General features: G+C 40.9%; 1 protein-coding gene across 2 annotated transcripts; it reads left to right on the plus strand.

Annotated features, from left to right (window-relative positions):
• Positions 1–2,108: 2,108 nt before the first annotated feature.
• On the plus strand, positions 2,109–19,127 carry ZBTB33 (zinc finger and BTB domain containing 33). 2 transcript variants are annotated; one of them, XM_005700334.2, is made up of 2 exons: positions 2,109–2,178; positions 13,990–19,127. In XM_005700334.2, the coding sequence occupies exons 1-2, from the start codon at positions 2,148–2,150 to the stop codon at positions 15,987–15,989; spliced, it is 2,031 nt and encodes a 676-aa protein (XP_005700391.2). In that variant the 5' UTR covers positions 2,109–2,147; the 3' UTR covers positions 15,990–19,127. The 2 variants fall into 2 exon arrangements, with proteins under 2 accessions (XP_005700391.2, XP_017899660.1); XM_018044171.1 differs by lacking the exon at positions 2,109–2,178 and adding an exon at positions 11,031–11,647.
• Positions 19,128–19,243: the final 116 nt, after the last annotated feature.

Raw genomic sequence — 19,243 nt, forward strand, 5'->3', positions numbered from 1 at the left:
TACAACCTCAAGTATGTGGATCATATCACTCTAAAGGCAGCAAGCAAAGAGGAACTAAAGAGGTGACGGAGAAGAGTGAAAGAGCCGGCTTAAAACTACATATTAAAAAACCTAAGATCATGGCATCCAACCCCATTTCTTCATGGCAAATAAAGGGAGAAAAGGTGGAAGTAGTGACAGATTTCCTCTTCATGGGCTCTAAAATCACTATGGATGGTGACTGCAGCCATGAAATCAGAAGACGTTTGCTTCTTGGCAGGAAAGTGATGACAAACCTAGACAGTGTGTTGAGAAGCAGAGACATTACTCTGCCGACAAAGGTTCCTATAGTCAAGGCTATGGTTTTCCCAGTGGTCACATACAGTTGTGAGAGCTGGACTGTAAAGAAGGCAGAACGCCAAAGAATTGATGCCTTTGAACTGTGGTGCTGAAGAAGACTCCTAAGAGTCCCCTGGACAGCAAGGGGATCAAACCAGTCAATCTTAAGGGAAATGAACCCTGAATACTCATTGGAAGGACTGATGCTGAAGCTGAAACTCCAGTATTTTGGTCATCTGATGCGAACAGCTGACTCACTGGAAAAGTCCCTGATGCTGGGAAAGATTGAGGACAGAATGACAAGAGGGAGTCAGAGGTTGAGATGGCTAGATGGCATTACTGATGCAATGGACATGAACTTGGGCAAATTTACCGAGATGGTGAGGGACAGGCAGGCCTAGAGGGCTGCAGTCCATGCAGTCACAGAGTCAGACATGACTGGGCAACTGAACAACTTCTTAAACTATTTTCCCACTCCAATACTCACTTTCATTAGAGGAAAATTGATCTCACTCTTCCTTCATTCCTCAAGGTTAAGACTGAGATCACTTCACAAAAAATGTGGTCTCAATCTTAGCTTTATCTGCTGTTACACACATCACTTTTCTCTTTTCCAATTTAAATTCTTTCATTTCAACCCTTTCCAACTCCCTACAAAGAATTTCCACTTACACATCACATTATCATCTCAGACTGATCATTCAGCACACAATGGTTGAGCTCTTACTAAGCACTATGCATTGCAAATTCTGTGATGAATAAAACCGGGCTCCTCCTTTCCGGGAATTCAGTCTGCTGCTGCTGCTGCTAAGTCGCTTCAGTCGTGTCCGACTCCGTGCGCCATCCCTGGGGATTCTCCAGGCAAGAACACTGAATTCAGTCTAGTGGAGAATAAAAACTTGCTCACAAATGACAAAGTAAATAAACACTATAAATCGATCTGGGACCCTTGGCCATGTCTGCTGCCAGACCAGAGCTGAAAGCGGGTGGAGGGGTCAGGGGCCCACATGAAGGCGCCCAAGGGTGAGTGAGAATTAAGGGAGAAAACGGGTGAATAAGGAGCTGTCAAGGACAGAAGCAAAAGATGGACATGGGTGCAAGGAAGATAGAAATGCTTAACTGAGACCGTTCAGAAGCGGGACGAGAGATGAAGCGGACTCTGAAGGCAGGTGGGCTCCTCAGAGCGAAGGTGCGGCCGTATCACTCACCTCCTCCTGGTCCTTGTCCTAGAGATCGTCCCGGCTCGTTGCTCCGGCAGCCGCGATCCTGGCTGCCACGCTTGGCGGACTAGGAGGCAGAAGCGGAGGAGGGTCCGCCCCGAGGAGCCGAAGGCCGCTCTCGCGGACGACACCGCGAGCCGGGGTCGCAGGGCTGGTTTTGGGGGCCTCGGCTAAGGACACCCACCTGACGACCAAGGCCATTCCGGTCCCCAGGCCGAGAGCAGGCGAGAGCGTCGGCTCGGCGGGGTCGGGGCTCTTCCAGGAACTGCGAGGCGTTCCACTCCAGGCTGCGCGAGCCAGACACCAGAGCCATTGTTGCCACGAAAGAGGGCACACTCGAGAGCCGGGGAAGATCTCTGGTCTTTTTGGCTCCCAGAACCCGCCGCTGCACAAGCCCTCCAACGCCGAGGAAACCGCGGAAACCTTCCGGGTACGTCGGCAAAACCCTTCCCCAGGCCTACGTGGCGTCCAGCTGAAGTGAAACGACGTGTACATCCGTATAAAAAAGCCGCCGCTGCAACCGGTTCCGCGCGTCCTTCTGGTTCCTCAGGAGGCTCGCCAGGTCTAAGTTGGATCAGTGACCATGTCTTCCTCAGCCTGGTCCTTGAAATGACTGAAAGGAAGGATGACACACCACAAGGTACATTGCAGAGTGGCCGTATCACCAACACAGCCAGTTCTGCTTGTGTTTCAGGTGCTTTCTATGCCTGTGTGTTACGTTATACTCTATATTATTGGGTGCTTACTGTTTCTCCTGTGTGTGTGTGTGTGTGTGTGTGTGTGTGTGTGTGTGTGTGTGTGTGTGTGTGTGTGTACATATACATAGTATATGCAGGTGCGTGCTAAGTCGCTCAGTCGTGTCCGACTCTTTGTGACCCTATGGACTGTAGCCTGCCAGGCTCCTGTGTCCATGGGGTTCTCCAGGCAAGAATACTGGAGTGGGTTGCCTTTCCTTTCTCCAGGGGATCTTCCTGACCCAGGGACGCAAACTGGGTCTCTTATGTCTCCTGAATTGGCAAGTGGGTTCTTTACCACTAGTGCCACCTGGGAAGCCCAATGTATGCACAGATGTGTGTATATGTGTACATACAGAATATATAGGAATGGCCCAAATCGAGTTATATTATTTTGTTGAGTCTATCTTGATTTAAAATAAAAATCTAAGTGGGAAGAAAAGAAAAGGCACAAAGTAGTCAAAGTATTTCCTATGCAACTGACTGTGTGTTTATTTTAGTGCTGTCAGATTTAGCAGGAAAAAATATATAGTAGGCTTGATTACATTTGAAGTTCACTAAACAATGAATAATGTTTTAGTATAAGTATGTCCTGGGCTTTCCAGGTGGTTTTAGTGGTAAAGAACTTGCCTATGGATGCAGAGACTTGGATTCTATCCCTGAGTCAGGAAGATCCCCTGGAGGAGGGCACGGCAACCCAGCCCACTATTTTTGCTTGGAGAATCCCATGGACAGCAGAGCCTGGCGAGCTACAGTCCACAGGGTAGCAAAGAGTGGGACCTGACTGAAGTGACTTAGCACACAGGCGTAAGTATGTCCCATACAGTAGTAATGCACTATCAACTAACTATTTTCTAGTAAAGATAAGGAAATGGCCACTATTATACCTCCTCTCCCATCACCTCTAAAGTTTATTCCTGATATTCTAAGGTTTTTCAATTGCTGTTAGAGACACTGGGTTGGAAAGCAGCCCCTGATATCTGGAAGTCGGCTAGCACTCAGGCCAGTTTCTCCTGTTGGACATAAACTTACAGTACACCAGTCTAGATGACTGACAACGTGAGACAAAACGAAACGACTTCATTATTTTTTCTAAGCAGTTCAGTTCAGTTCAGTCACTCAGTCGTGTCCGACTCTTTGCAACCCCATGAATCGCAGCACACCAGGCCTCCCTGTCTATCACCAACTCCCGGGGTTCACTCAGACTCACATCCATCGAGTCGGTGATGCCATCCAGCCATCTCATCCTCTGTCATCCCCTTCTCCTCCTGCCCCCAATCCCTCCCAGCATCAGAGTCTTTTCCAATGAGTCAACTCTTCGCATGAGGTGACCAAAGTACTGGAGTTTCAGCTTTAGCATCATTCCTTCCAAAGAACACCCAGAACTGATCTCCTTCAGAATGGACTGGTTGGATCTCCTTGCAGTCCCAGGGACTCTCAAGAGTCTTCGCCAACACCATAGTTCAAAAGCATCAATTCTTCGGCGCTCAGCTTTCTTCACAGTCCAACTCTCACATCCATACATGACCACTGGAAAAACCATAGCCTTGACTAGCTGAACCTTTGTTGGCAAAGTAATGTCTCTGCTTTTGAATATGCTATCTAGGTTGGTCATAACTTTCCTTCCAACAAGTAAGCGTCTTTCAATTTCAGGGCTGCAAGCACCATCTGCAGTGATTTTGGAGCCCAAAAAAATAAAGTCTGACACTGTTTCCACTGTTTCCCCATCTATTTCCCATGAACTAATGGGACCAGATGCCATGATCTTCGTTTTCTGAATGTTGAGCTTTAAGCCAACTTTTTCACTCTCCACTTTCACTTTCATCAAGAGCCTTTTTAGTTCCTCTTCACTTTCTGCCATAAGGGTGGTGTCATCTGCATGTCTGAGGTTATTGATATTTCTCCCGGCAATCTTGATTCCAGCTTGTGTTTCTTCCAGTCCAGCATTTCTCATGATGTACTCTGCATATAAGTTAAATAAGCAGGGTGACAATATACAGCCTTGATGTACTTCTTTTCCTATTTGGAACCAGTCTGTTGTTCCATGTCCAGTTCTAACTGTTGCTTCCTGACCTGCATATAGGTTTCTCAAGAGGCAGGTCAGGTGGTCTGATATTTCCATCTCTTTCAGAATTTTCCACAAGTTTATTGTGACCCACACAGTCAAAGGCTTTGGCATAGTCAATAAAGCAGAAATAGATGTTTTTCTGGAACTCTCTTGCTTTTTCTAAAGTGAAGTCGCTCAGTCGTGTCTGACTCTTTGCGACCCCATGGATTGTAGCCTATCAGGCTCCTCCGTCCATGGGATTTTTCAGGCAAGAGTGCTGGAGTGGATTGCCATTTCCTTCTCCAGGGGATCTTCCCTACCCAGGACTCGAACCCGGGTCTCCCACATTGCAGGCAGACGCTTTACCGTCTGAGCCACCAGGGAAGCTGAGACCAGAAAAAAAGGTTGCTCTACCACCCACAAAACACCAAACACCCCCTCTCTTCACCAACATGGGTGACTGCTTCTTTATCCATTACAGCTTTATCCTTGCACTAGTCTGTCCTCCCTACAGATGAGATCATTGAGATGCCTGATGCCCTAAATCATCCAAATATTATAGTAGGTTCTTACTAACATTCTGTTACTTAAACACCTCTACAGTTTCCTATAGTGTTCATTCTTCCTCCCTGCAAAGAAAAATAAACCCAACTTGTCAGCTGTGAGTATAATCCTGGTGGTCTTTGTTAGAAGGGAATTGACATGTTCCACTGCCTAGAATGCTTCCCCAGATATTTGCATGATTCTTTCCCTTAGTTCATTCTATTCTTTGCTCATGCATCATCTTTTCAGGGAGGTCGTCCCTGAAAAGATTTACAGTACTACCCTCATCATTCTCTCTCCCTTTATGCTGGTCATTTTTCTTCATAGCACTCATTGCTATCTGATATTATATTATATATTTAGATAATGTTTATTGCATGTCTATCCCATTAGAATCTAAGTTTCCTGAAGACTAGGACTTTACCTTCTTTTTGTTTTTTTTTAATGTGGCCATGCCACATGGCATGCAGAATCTTAGTTCTCCAACCAGGTATCAAACTCATGTCCCCTGCCTTGGGAGGGTGGAATCTTAACCTCTGGACTGCCAGGGAAATCCCACTAGGATTTCATCTTGACGATGATTGTATCTACAGTGTGTAGAGCATTTCCTGGCACAGAGTAGGTACTAAGTGATATGAATTTAATGAACACATGAATGGATTTTTATTGTGTCAGGGTGTATATAATACTAATAGTTTCTTCTATCACATATTCATAATCAACCTTGTTGTTTGGTCTTAGTCCTCCATTTAAGTAGATTGGCTCATTACAAAATGTCTATTCTTAATTATTTATTTTGACTCATTTCTTATCAGATTTGATTTCATATTGCCGAGTAGTTTTTCACAAAGGATGCCTGGGTAGTGCATTCTCTCAACTTTTTTCATATTTGAAATAGTCTACCTGTGGCTTTTGGGGGAGTAGATTGTATTATTGTCAGCAATGTCCACTTCCTCTTTCCCTGTAGGAGGCTTATATATCCCTATGCAATTGCCTTTGTAAGGTTTTAAGAAGAAAAAGAGAATCAGCAGTTATCAAGCAAGTCACTTAAAGACAGAATTGTTGGGATAAAGCAGAAAAGGGGAGAGTGATGAAAAAGCAAACATATTTAGCACTTATAAGGTTCTAGACACTCATTCACTTAATAATTCAAGTAACCATATCAGTCTACCATCTATTGGGTCAAGGCAGGCCTCACAAATGGAAATCATAAGCAGTTTGACACTATCCATAGTTAATCCTCAAAACAACTCTATGGGAAGGTATTATTATCTTTATTTTACAGATGAAGAATCAGGCTCAGGGTCACACAGCGAAGTGGAAGTACCAGAATCCCAATGCTTTCACTGCTGCAAAAAGTGATACCTTTTCCATGATACCTTACTGTGGTTTCTTCTTGTACTCATGCAGTGACCTTTCTAAATTTGTATAGCTAAGTACAACTCAGGGGAAGGGCTATAGGACTGAATAAATATCATTTTTTCTCTTTTATCATCATCAATTAATACATATTAAGCATCCACAAGTTTCTTGGTGTTTTAACATAGGAGAGGACAGTTGCTGGCTTCATGGAATTCATAATAAAGTTCAAAAAAGGCAAAGACAAACAAACACGGGCACGCAGTTTTAAAACCTGACTCCATTATCAGCCAATCAAAAATCTTTCTAGACTGTGAAACAATTGATACCTCCAAATCCATTTGATAAAGGTTCTTGTCTTTGAAAACTACACCAAATAAATAGTTTTTTTTTTTTAAAAAAAAAGCTACTAGGTTATTTGAAGTAAGGTTATGCCTGGAGATAAAAAGAAAGTGAAAGGTGAAATAACTTGTTGAGAAACAGAAAATTAGTGACTTTCCAAATATCTTGTCTCCAAAGCAACTGTTTAGGCCACTCAAATTTCTTGGTCTGACCTGCTTTTCCTATCAAAAGTCCTTTCCAGATTATTATTGTTGTATTGTTGTTTAGTTGTTAAGTCGTGTCTGACTCTTTTGGGACCCTATGGACTGTAGCCTGCCAGGCTCCCCTGTCCATGGTATTTCTCAAGCGAGAATACTGCAGTGGGCTGCCATTTGTTTCTCCAGGGGATCTTCCCAACCCAGGGATCGAACTCACCTTTCAGGATTATTAGATCCCCTTTAATTATAGGTGACTTTTTTTTTTTACAATTCTTTTTTAAAAATGATTTTATTTATCTATTTATTTATGGCTGTGCTGGGTCTTCGTTGCTACATGGACTTCCTCTAGTTGCAGCATGACACATTGCAGTGGCTCCTCTTGTTGCCAAGCACAGGTTCTAGGGTGCTCAGCCCTGGGTTCTAGAACACAGACTCAGTAGTTGTGGCACATGGACCCAGTTGCTCTGTGGCACGTATGATTTTTCTGGGTCAGGGATCAAACCTGTGTCTCCTGCAGGGATAGGTGGATCCTTTACCACTGAGTCACCAGGGAAGGCCTTAAATTCTTTTTTTAATTGAAGTGTAGTTGATTACGGGCTTCCCTGGAGGCTCATAAAGAATCCACCTGCAATGCAGGAGACACGGGTTCAGTCCCTGGGTGGAGATGATCCCCTGGAGAAGGGAATGGCAACCCACTCCAGTATTCTTGCCTGGAGAATCCCATCGAATGAGGAGCTTGGCAGGCTACAGTTCATGGGGTTGCAAAAGAGTCAGACACAACTTACCAACTAAACAACAATCGTTGATTTACAATATTGTATTAGTTTCAGGTGTACAGCAAAGTGTTCAGTTATATATATTAATTTTTTCAGATTATTTTCCATTATAAGTTATTATAAGATATTGAATATTGTTCCTAGTGTTATACAGTAAATCTTTGTTGTGTATCTTTTATATATAATAGTTTATATCCATTAATCCCATACTTCCATCTTGTCCCTCCCTCTCTCCCTCTCCCCTTTGGTAACCATGAGTTTGTTTTCTGTGTCTATGATTCTGTTTCTGTTTTGTATACAGATTAATCTGTATTATTTTTTAGATTCCATATATAAATGACATCATATAGCATTTGTCTTTCTCTTTCTGACTTACTTCACTAAGCAAAATACTCTGTAGGTCCATCCATGTTGCTACAAATGGCAATATTGCATTCTTTTTTATGGCTGAGTAATAATATTCCATTGTATATATGTACCACATCTCTTTAAGTCAATCGTCTGTTGATGAACACTTGGATTGTTTCCATGTCTTGGCTTTTGTAAATAGTGCTGCTATGAACATTAAAGTGTATGTATCTTTCTGAATTAAAGTTTGTGTTTTTTCCAGATATATACCTAGGAGTGGAATTGCTGTATCATATAGTAATTCTATTTTTAGTTGTTTTTACTTTTATTTTTGCTAGGGTATAATTGTGCTTTAATGCTTCTGTGTAATGTTATGATCCAATAGTTCTCAAGTTTACATATTATTTATACAATGATTTTCTGGTCACAAATGATAGCATAAGGGTTGTTTTTTTTAATCTACTTTTTAATTGAAGGATAGTTGCTTTATAGAATGTTGTTGTTCAGGAACCTCCATACTGTTTTTCATAGTGGCTGCATCAACTTACGTTCCCAGCAACAGTGTGTGAGGATTCCCTTTTCTCCACACCCTCTCCAACATTTATTATATGTAGACTTTTTGATGATATCTATTCTGACTGGTTTTGATTTGTATTTCTCTAATTATTAGTGAATAATTTTTATGTGCCTGTTGGCCATCTGTATGTGTCTATTTAGGTGTTCTGCCCAGTTTTTGATTGAATTGTTTGGATATTGAGTTGTATGAGCTGTTTTTGTATTTTGGATATTGAATTGTTTCGATATTGAGTTGTATGAGCTGTTTTTGTATTTTGGATACTAACCCTTTGTCAGTTGCATCCTTTGAAAACATTTTCTCCTATTCCATAGGTCGTCTTTTCATTTTGTTGATGGTTTCTTTTGCTGTGCAGAGGCTTTTAAGTTTGATTAGGTCCCTTTTGTTTCTTTTCGCTTTTCTTTCTTTCGCCTTGGGAGGCTGAGCTAATAAAATATTGCAATGATTTATGTCAAAGAATGTTTTCCCTATGTTCCTTTCTAGGATTTTTATGGTGTCATGTCTTACATTTAAGTTTTTAAACCAGTTTGAGTTGATTTTTGTATATGGTGTGAGGGAGTATTCTAACTTCATTGATTTACATGTAGCAAGCTTTCCCAGCACCACTTGTTGAAGAGACTGTCTTTTCTCCATTGTATATTGTATATGACTTTTATGTCATAGATTAATTGACCGTAGGTGTGTGGGTTATAGGCAGTTTCTTAATTTTAGCTTAGTTTTTGCTGAGTTAGGGAGTGAGCCACGTGGACAGAAGGGAAGAGGCAGTTTTCTACATTTTGAAGTAACAGGCCTTCATCATACCTCAGCTGGGGTTCCACACTTTGAAAGCCCTTTCAGGAAAGGGACAAAGGCTAGGCAATTTGGTTGGAGGTCTTGGTGCTGTTGGTGCTGATGTAAAAGAAATTGTATTGCATCTTACAGTTTACTGAGATGTAACCAACACCTATTTGATAGCAAGAGTGGCAGTTACTATGATCTATATTTCAAAGAAATATCTTGTTTTAGTTTTTGTCAACTAAGCTACTGAAAGATAAATAGATCCTAAACTTTCAAGATGTACTTTGTCCTATTTCCTAAATATTTTTTTGCTACTAAATTTTGTGAGAGGATGACTCAGAAAAATGGTCATTAATGTTCTAAGTAATTAAGTGCTCAGTTGCCAGGAAAACACTATCATCTGTCTTACCTTCTTTTACAACAGCACATTTCTATTTTCCATGAAATGTGTTTATATTAATAATGCAGTGATTCCCACATAAGTTTTTTTTACCACAATAGAAAACTCTGGAGAAACACCTAGGGAATTTTGTATGGATTTCTTATCTCCATGTGAAAATACAGCTGTATTACACTACTTTGATATTTTACTATGTGACTTGACTTTATTGAGGACAATGTAGAATAGATTAGAGGTCGATAGATGATGACATCCTTGTCTGCTTTTATGTTGAAGAAAATTAAATATAGTTAGTAGATCTGTTTTTATTCTGGAATATCCTGATGGACATTTTCTCCAGGATTTTTGTAGGAAAGACATGGAAGGATTCCAACTGAATGGTAAATAAGTGCCAATTCAAGTTTTTGGAAACTGATGCAATATTATCCTGTATATATATTTTTAAAAAGAACAAAATGAACATAGTGAATGGCTCTAATTGTTGAAGAAAATGCTACTATTTTGGCTCCTTAGTTGAATATGATCAATAACCAGCCTGAAGGGAAATATCCGGCTCTTCAACCACCCATCCTGTCACTTCATTCATCATGGTACTCAGTCAGAAGTGGATTACCAGAGGAGTTTTTCAAATTACAAATCATTCATGTATTCATTCACTTAACAATTATTGAACACCTACTATGTGTGGACAGTAAAGCCCTCTGTGCGGGAAATGCTATGTAAATAAAAGTAATGAACACACACAATGCAAGTGTTACTATTTATCTTTCAAGATGCAGCTCTAATTCAGTTTGCTAGTTCCTTCTCTGTGTTCTGTATTTTGTGGATGTTTGTATACCTATCTACTGAGCTCTTTGAAAAGGTAGAGACCTTGGCTTATTCATTTTGTATTCCACACAGTCTAACATAAGATTTGGTACAGATCAAACAGGTGGTCAGAAAAGAATAGTTGCAATGAAGGAATTAACAATATTGCATCATTCAGTATTCAGTTGAGAAGATAGTACTTACCCAAAAACTTATTTCTTCAAAGTAGGTGTTAGAATGTGCTTGTTATCCTTCAACTTGAATTATAAATCATGACTTGATTCATTATGTTTGATTATATTCATTCTGATTATATGTCAGGGTGGTTTCAGTTTAGTCGCTCAGTCGTGTCCGACTCTTTGCGACCCTATGAATTGCAGCACGCCAGGCCTCCCTGTCCATCACCAACTCCCAGAGTTTACTCAAACTCGTGTCCATCGAGACAGTGATGCCATCCAACCATTTCATCCTCTCTCATCGGGTTCTCCTCCTGCCTTCAATCTTCCCCAGCATCAGAGTCTTTTCCAATGAGTCAGTTGTTCGCATCAGGTGGCCAAAATATTGGAGCTTCAGCTTCAGCATCAGTCCTTCCAGTGAATATTCAGGACTGATTTCCATTAGGATTGGTTTGTCATCTAACAACAAGCTATTAAATAAGGCAGTCTCGAACTTTCAAAAGAAATGAAACCTTATTAGTCTTTCGAAGTTTTTACGCCCTAGAAGCTTACACGGAACGTAGAGGAAAGGGACTAGTATCCCTCGCATCCCAACCGTTATTGCCGCGTTACCCCATCTTTCCCTTTCCTTTTCCTTTTTCCCACCCTTTCGCCCTCCGGAAGGGGCCGAGCGCTCCCGGCGCTTCCCAGTCTTCCTCCGCCCCTTGCGGAAGGAGCCGAAGGCGGAGCGGGGCGCCGAAGTGGGACGGCCTAGCGCTCGGGCCTCTCCGGAAAGAGCCGAACCGCGCTCGGAAGAGGAGGGCTCCTTCGTCTTCGGCGTCTCGCCCCCGCGCGGTGCCCTCTGTCGGCGGCGTGAGGCAGCTGTGGCAGCGGTGGCGGCGGGAGGCGGTAGCCGCGTCGACGTTGACCAAGACTGGAGCGACGTTTAAAGAAGGAGCCGAATCGCCGCAGAGTCCGGCTTCTGACTGTTGGAGGACTCCCACCCTTCCGCGCGGGCCGACGACGAGAAGCGGCGGCGCCGGGAAGCAGGTGAGGAGCCGGCTGCGACCCGTGAGGGGGCGAGGGAGCGCGCCGGCTTCCTCCGTCTCTGGGCCGCGCCTGCCTTCGCTTTCTCCTCACTTGAACCAGGAAGCGGCGGAGTCGGAGGCTCCGCTCCTCCGGCCCTTTTCTTTGTGTGGGCTCGGGAGCGAAGGAGGAGACGAACCGGGAGGGCCAAGGCGCGGTCTCCTCCGCCGTCAGGGGCCGTCAGGGCCCGGGGTAGGCCCGGAGCTTGGGGAGCCCACCGCGGAGAACCACTCGGCGTTTTCCACGGCCCTCGCCTGCCTTTTTGCGCCAGTTCCCCCTCCTCACCCCGACTTTGATTTAGAGCTTTTCGGCCAGGCCCATCCTCCCCTTCCCAGGGCATAACAATGCCGCCTGCTTGGCCACATCCCCTCCCAACACCCCACCCTCCGCTTCGCCACCTTCTACTTTCCCTGGCCGGCCGCCTCGCCCGACTACCCCCGCCCTGACCGTGCTGGCCGGCCTTCCTTCTGTATTTGCAAGAAACTGCTTTTCCACGTGAATCCGGGTTGAAAACCTCGGTTGCAGCCGGCCGGGTGTGAATGGGGAAGAGGGGGTGGACAGAGGGAGATGGGGTTCAGCTGCCGCGTGTAGGTTGTTTCACTCTTGCGGGTGGCGTCTCTCTTTTCCAACGTCACCTGCCCTCGGTCAAGGATTTGTCTCACGGGCGTGCAGAATGGCTTTTCCACGGTCAGGTCGCGGATCTGGGGTTGGGATGGGTTCAGACCGATTTGTGCTGATCCTGGGTCCAACTGGACGGGAAAGACAAAATGAAACAACAAAATGAAACCAAGTCCTGGTGTCACCTGGACGCATACATTGAAATCCTTGCCCCGTTGGGAAAACCCATTTGCAAAGGACAAAAGTAGTGGGACCGTATTCAGAAAACCTGTCTATCCACTGAAAAGTGGCTTGTGTCGAAATGCCCGTATTTCGGAAGCGCTGGTAGCTGGCTCACTGTCCAAAGGTCACCCTTTCTGATGAATGCTTTTATGGTAACCTGAAATTCCCTGGTACTGTTAACAAGCAATGCCTTATAACATGATGTTTTAAATCCTTGATTTCTAGACTTTTCTCCTATTTTTTTTTGTCTTTAAGCTATAATTTTGAAAAAATTAGAAGATATTTGAGACGCCCTGCCTTCCACATGTGTATAACTTAAGCACTGTGACAGTTGTACTATTTTGGTAACTCTAAAGGGAAAGAATATATACTAGCAATAGAAGTGTCTCTTTACCAAAAGTACTTACCAACTAATTTTAAATTATATATACATGTATCATTTTATGTATTTAAATTTTTACCAGAAATCTCTTCTGTGAAGTGCTGAAAATTGTTTAGAGGGTGGTACACAGCAATACTATCTGTTGACATTCCTTCTCCTCCTTTTCTAGAGTGATGTCTGGTCTGAAGTTTTCACTAAATCATTCTGTGTGAAGAAAATTCTCATATCAGTGCTCATAATTCTTTCCCAACAAAATGAAATGTTTTGTGTTTTCACCCATTTGAGCTTTAAGAAATGGTAAACTTTTCCCTTGTTTTGTTTTTCACAATAGCATTTGTTGACTTCATTTGACATTCTAACATTCCATCTCTGGAGATTGTGGGGAGTAGACAGGTGAGGGGAAGAAGAAAAGAGGAGAGGGTAAAAAGGTGTTTCATAGTTTATCTAGATGAAGCATCCCTGTTAAAATAAGAACATAAAAACTTCAGAGGTAATAGTCGCCAGTGCTTATGAATGCTGGTTCAGTCTGTGGCTACAGGGAGTAGCTGTTGAATATGTTGTTAAAGATAAGTTAAACGTTTAGGAAGACTACCTATTTTGGACTTAGTATTGCACACATCAAGCTTTTCTGACACATCATTCATTTACAGGTAAAATAACTTTTTATGTGTTCACAATGAAGATTTTTCTTACAGTGTTCAGACAGTTAAAAATTAACTCTAAACTCTTGAGGAGAAAATCCAAAATTGGAACAAAAAAATTAACTTTAGTCTTTAAAAACTGCTTAGTGGTGATGCATGTATCTAAGATTCAAAGGAAGAGATTAGTGTTCAAATCTGTAGATCAATTTAAAACTTGCTTGTCTTTTCTCAGGAGGAAGTCATGAGATTTAACATGTGGTCCAAATAACAGTTATATATAAAAATCTGTAAGAACAGTTTATATAAAAACCAAAAGGTACACCAAACTTCCATTAAAACGCTAATAAACTATTCAATGAAGCTGTAGCTAAAATTCTAAATAATGAAGTACTTGTGTTTTTCTTTCCTAATGCATGCATCTCCCCTTCTCCTTTCTCTTATAGGCATGGAGAGTAGAAAACTGATTTCTGCTACAGACATTCAATACTCTGGCAGTCTGCTGAACTCCTTGAATGAGCAACGTGGCCATGGACTCTTCTGTGATGTTACTGTTATTGTGGAAGACCGAAAATTCCGAGCCCATAGGAACATTCTTTCAGCTTCGAGTACTTACTTTCATCAACTCTTCTCAGTTGCTGGGCAAGTTGTTGAACTGAGCTTTATAAGAGCAGAGATCTTTGCAGAAATTCTCAATTATATCTATAGTTCTAAAATTGTTCGTGTTAGATCAGATTTACTTGATGAGTTAATTAAATCAGGGCAATTATTAGGAGTTAAGTTTATAGCAGAGCTTGGTGTCCCGTTGTCACAGGTTAAAAGCATCTCAGGTACAGCTCAGGATGGTAATGCAGAAAACTCACCTCCTGAAATACAAAAATCAAAAGATGAATCCCAAGAAAATGGGGCCACTATAATGCCAATTATAACAGAATCTTTTTCCTTGTCTGCTGAAGATTATGAGACAAAAAAGATCATTGTTACTGATTCAGATGATGACGACGATGATGTCATTTTCTGCTCTGAGATTCTGCCTGCAAAGGAGACTTTGCCGAGTACCAACACAGTGGCAGAGGTCCAGCCTAATCCAGGCTCTGTTGCTATTTCAGATGATGCACCTTGTGTGAGCAATAGCTCTCCCCCTTTAACAAACATCACACCTACTCAGAAACTTCCTACTTCTGTGAATCAGGCAACTCTGAGCCAGACACAGGGAAGTGAAAAATTGTTGGTGTCTTCGGCCCCAACACATCTGACTCCAAACATCATTTTGTTAAATCAGACACCACTTACTACACCACCAAATGTCAGTTCTTCACTTCCAAATAATATGTCTCCTTCAATCAATTTACTTGTACAGAATCAACAGCCACCAAACAGTGCTGTTTTACCAGGAAACAAGGCCAATGAAGAGGAGGAGGAGGAAATTATAGATGATGATGATGACACTATTAGCTCCAGTCCAGATTCCGCTGTCAGTAATACGTCTTTGGTCCCACAGGCTGAGATCCCCCCAAATACCACTTTTGATGGATCACTGATACAGAAGATGCAGATTCCTACACTTCTGCAAGAGCCAGTTTCCAATTCTTTAAAAATTTCAGATATAATTACGAGAAACACTAATGATCCAGGTTTAGGATCCAAACATCTAATGGAGGGTCAGAAGATTATTACTTTAGATACAGCTACTGAAATTGAAGGCTTGTCAACGGGTTGCAAGGTTTATGCAAATATTGGTGAAGATACTTATGATATAGTTATCCCTGTCAAAGATGACCCTGACGAAGGGGAGGCCAGACTTGGGAACGAGATACCAAAAACACCTAGCAGTGAGACAGCAAATAAACGTATGAAAGTTAAACATGATGATCACTATGAGTTAATAGTAGATGGAAGGGTCTATTATATCTGTATTGTATGCAAAAGGTCATATGTCTGCCTGACAAGCTTGCGGAGACATTTTAACATTCATTCTTGGGAGAAGAAGTATCCTTGCCGTTACTGTGAGAAGGTCTTTCCTCTTGCAGAATATCGCACAAAGCATGAAATTCATCACACAGGAGAGCGAAGGTATCAGTGTTTGGCCTGTGGCAAGTCATTCATCAACTATCAGTTTATGTCTTCACACATAAAGTCTGTTCATAGTCAAGATCCTTCTGGAGACTCGAAGCTTTATCGTTTACATCCATGCAGGTCTTTACAGATCAGACAATATGCATACCTCTCTGATAGGTCAGGCACTATGCCTGTAATGAAGGATGACGGTATTGGATATAAGGTTGATGCTGGGAAAGAACCTCCAGTAGGGACCACATCTGCTCCTCAGAACAAGCCCATGACCTGGGAAGATATTTTTATTCAGCAGGAAAATGATTCCATTTTTAAACAGAATGTAACAGATGGCAGTACTGAGTTTGAATTTATAATACCAGAATCTTATTGAACTCCTTTGAAATATCAGAAAGTTTTGGTTTGGATTTAAGGGTCAGGGCTTTCAGAAGACCTGTAAAACAAAGGTGAAAACAAGTTCATTTGATCTGCCATGTCATCTGAAGGTAGTCTAGTTGGATTATTTGTTCATAATTTTTAGAAGCAAATTATTCTGAAAGTTTGAATAGAGGTTGAGAACTTTCCCCTCCCCCAAGTATCTGTTTATATAGTTAGCTTTCAGCACATTTAAAAGAGGCAAAAAAAAAAAAAAAAAGCTTGGAGAGATAGTTTCCTGAATAGAATTTGAATCAGTTTGAATGTTCTTTGAAAATAACTGGAGTTATTAGCATACCCTAGTATATCTTGCAACTTTCCCCTTCCGTGTTAGCACTTTACTGCTGAATTCTCAATTTTCTTATTATTGAGACTATAAATGTGTGTTGTGTCTTGTATATGGCATAAAGAGTAAATGAGAACTTCTAAAGTTGTCCTGGAAATTTTCAGAGTAAGTCTCTGCTTGGTTGTGTATTTTGCTAACCCAAATGGATAGCAGCCTCCTGCCTCCCACCCCTCATGAAAATAGCTGTGCAGACAAGTTTCTCACTTGAAGAATGAACGAGTTTTAGCTAATTAGAATTAAACTTCACTTTTATCACCATAGTCTCGAAAAGACTTTGGTGCCTGGACCACTGTATATATATACCTTTGCAGTGTGGTTTCTATGGGCAAAAAAGAAATCTTTGTAATGCAGACAGGAAGAGATTAAAAGTTTTATCATATTTGCTTTAAATTCTGTGCTCTTATATGATAGAGACAGAGAATGGAAGTGAATGGAGATTTCCTTTTTGCTCATTATGGTTAAAAAATATTCCCATGAAATTTTTCAAATTTTGAATCTGAACACCACCAAACTAATCTTTATGTATGCATCTTTATAAATGACAAATTCCATAAATGAGACTCTTACATATTTTGGGTGGGAGGCCACTGGCATGTATTTTTAAATGTTCATATTACTTAGAATCTCTAATAGGAAGTTTTTATTTGACATAGCTGAATCAGATATCTAGTATTTTCCTTTCAGCAAGACCTTTTAGGTTTTTACTCCTAAAATAAGTTCCATTCCATCTGCAAATTGCTGCAGTATTATAGCAATCAGAAGCTATACAAGGAAGTTAAATAGGCTTGTTGATTCCCACTTATCTTGAGAACAGTGAATACCACCTTTCTCCCTTTTAAAAAATGACACATGTTTAAATACTTAGAAAATAAAGTCAAAACTTATTGAAGTGCCAGTACTAAAAGGGAAGCAGATTGGAACAAATATATAGCCTAGCATTTATAACAGATTGACTTGTTGAACTTCTGTAAATTTTTGCAAAGGAAGAAAATATGATTAGATACTGAAAAAGATTGTTGTGCATAGTTATTAGTCCTTTGTAACCTTGCTTAAGTATTTCTTAATTCAACATAGATATTTTCTTTCTCCTTAATGATGTATTTTTGAAAATAGTCTATTTCTTGACTTTGAACTTAAAGCTTTAATCAATTTCTCATGTATACATCATCCTTCTGACAGTAAGCTAGACTTGAAGATAATGATTTCAGTATTTCTTAAGATGGTAACTGAGGGTATCAGGCATCAGTGTTTGCAGTAATACAAGGAGAAAGAAAAATAATACAGTCTGTTGCTTACCAAGGGTTAGAATGATGTGCATCTTTTATGTTTTCTGTTCTGTGACTTAAGACTTTAAGACCATTTTGTAAACTAATCCTTGGAAAATTTTTAAATTACCATACAGCTTAAAAGTCTGATCTCTGGAATTGCAATATCTGTTTCCTTTGTGTATATGTATTGATAACATTACTCTTTGACTATAGGGTACACTCTGAAATGTTTTCAGTGGAAATTTGTTTGTTTCATTTATGGTGTTTCACCAGTTAGACATAATTCAACAAGTGTGAATGATACTTCAGTCCTTTCAGACTTAACTGCTAACTTCCTGGATGGCTCAGATGGTAAAGAGTCCGCCTGCAGTGCAGAAGACCTGGGTTCTATGCCTGAGTCAGGAAGATCGTCTGGAAAGGGAATGGCTACCCTCTTGAGTATTCTTGCCTGGGAAAGTCCATGGACAGAGGAGCCTGGCAGGCTACAGTCCATGGGGTTGCATAGAGTCAGTTAACGACTGAGCGACAAACACTTTCACTTTTTCAATAAAACTTGGTTTCTACAAGGCCATTATGACAAACAAGGAATTCTATAATGGAAAACTATCCGTTCTGAATTATCTTGATACAATTATTTGCTGCTGCTGTGCTCTATCTAAGTTCTGAGTCTGAAATTTCAACTTTACCTACTGAAGGTATCTTCTAGTTTTTTGGGAGGAGGAAAACTGGAAAATTCACTTTAAATTGTATTTTTGCCAGAAGACTCTTACTTGAACGTATGTCAGGGTCTTCAGTTTTTTTAGAAGTCTCTATATCCAAAGTTCAGAATCCATGTGGAATACTCTCTGGGAGTTAAAACCCTTCACTCCCAGTGTTTATGGGGTTGGAAATGTGTAGCAAGATGCTGTTCAAAACCTGTCATGGTGTTTTCCTATTTTATACTTAGTTTTCTGGCAGTTGAACTCTTTTTTTCATTCAAGTTGGCTTCAGATTTGCTCCTATGCTAAATTACCTTTAAATATTCTGGATAGGAACTGTTTGAAATAGCAATTTGTTCAAAGAGATGACAGAAAATGAAAGTGCTCAAACTAAGCAAAGATTTTTATATGCCATAGCAATCTTGAGAGATTCACTTTAAAATATATTTTATTATTTTGCTGGTAATGATCCCCCACATACAACCACTATGAGGAATCGATGCTGCATTTTTCCCATTGTACCAAAAAGATAAAGGTAAAAATGGTAAAAGTTTTTTGTATTGTCAAGGCGTGCATACTCTATAAAGAATTAAATACTAATTCAACAGCACTGGCTTTCTCACTTCTGTCAATCATATGAAACTTGTTCATTTCCACCCAGTGCTGTAGTGTTCATACTTGTACAGTCTTCCCTGTCATGACTTTAAGTTCTACTTTTCATTAACCGTTACCTGATATTAGTTCGTAGAGCTTCTTATGGCAAAAATAAAATGTTTTAATTCTGATTTTTTAGTGTCTTTTTTTTTTACAAGATGATCTTTCATTAATTATATAGACTATTACGTTCTGTTGTTTTTCAATTTTTATAGCAGGAGACTGGAACTATATTTCTGATGACAGT

Source organism: Capra hircus (genome assembly GCF_001704415.2).
Source record: "Capra hircus breed San Clemente chromosome X unlocalized genomic scaffold, ASM170441v1, whole genome shotgun sequence".
NCBI classification, from domain to species: Eukaryota; Metazoa; Chordata; class Mammalia; order Artiodactyla; family Bovidae; genus Capra; species Capra hircus.

Coding starts and splice junctions, on each gene's coding strand:
- ZBTB33 (XM_005700334.2), top strand. CDS start 2,148: ATGACTGAAAGGAAGGATGACACACCACAAG. Junction 2,179..13,989: donor GAAGGATGACACACCACAAG/GTACATTGCAGA, acceptor TTTCTCTTATAG/GCATGGAGAGTAGAAAACTG.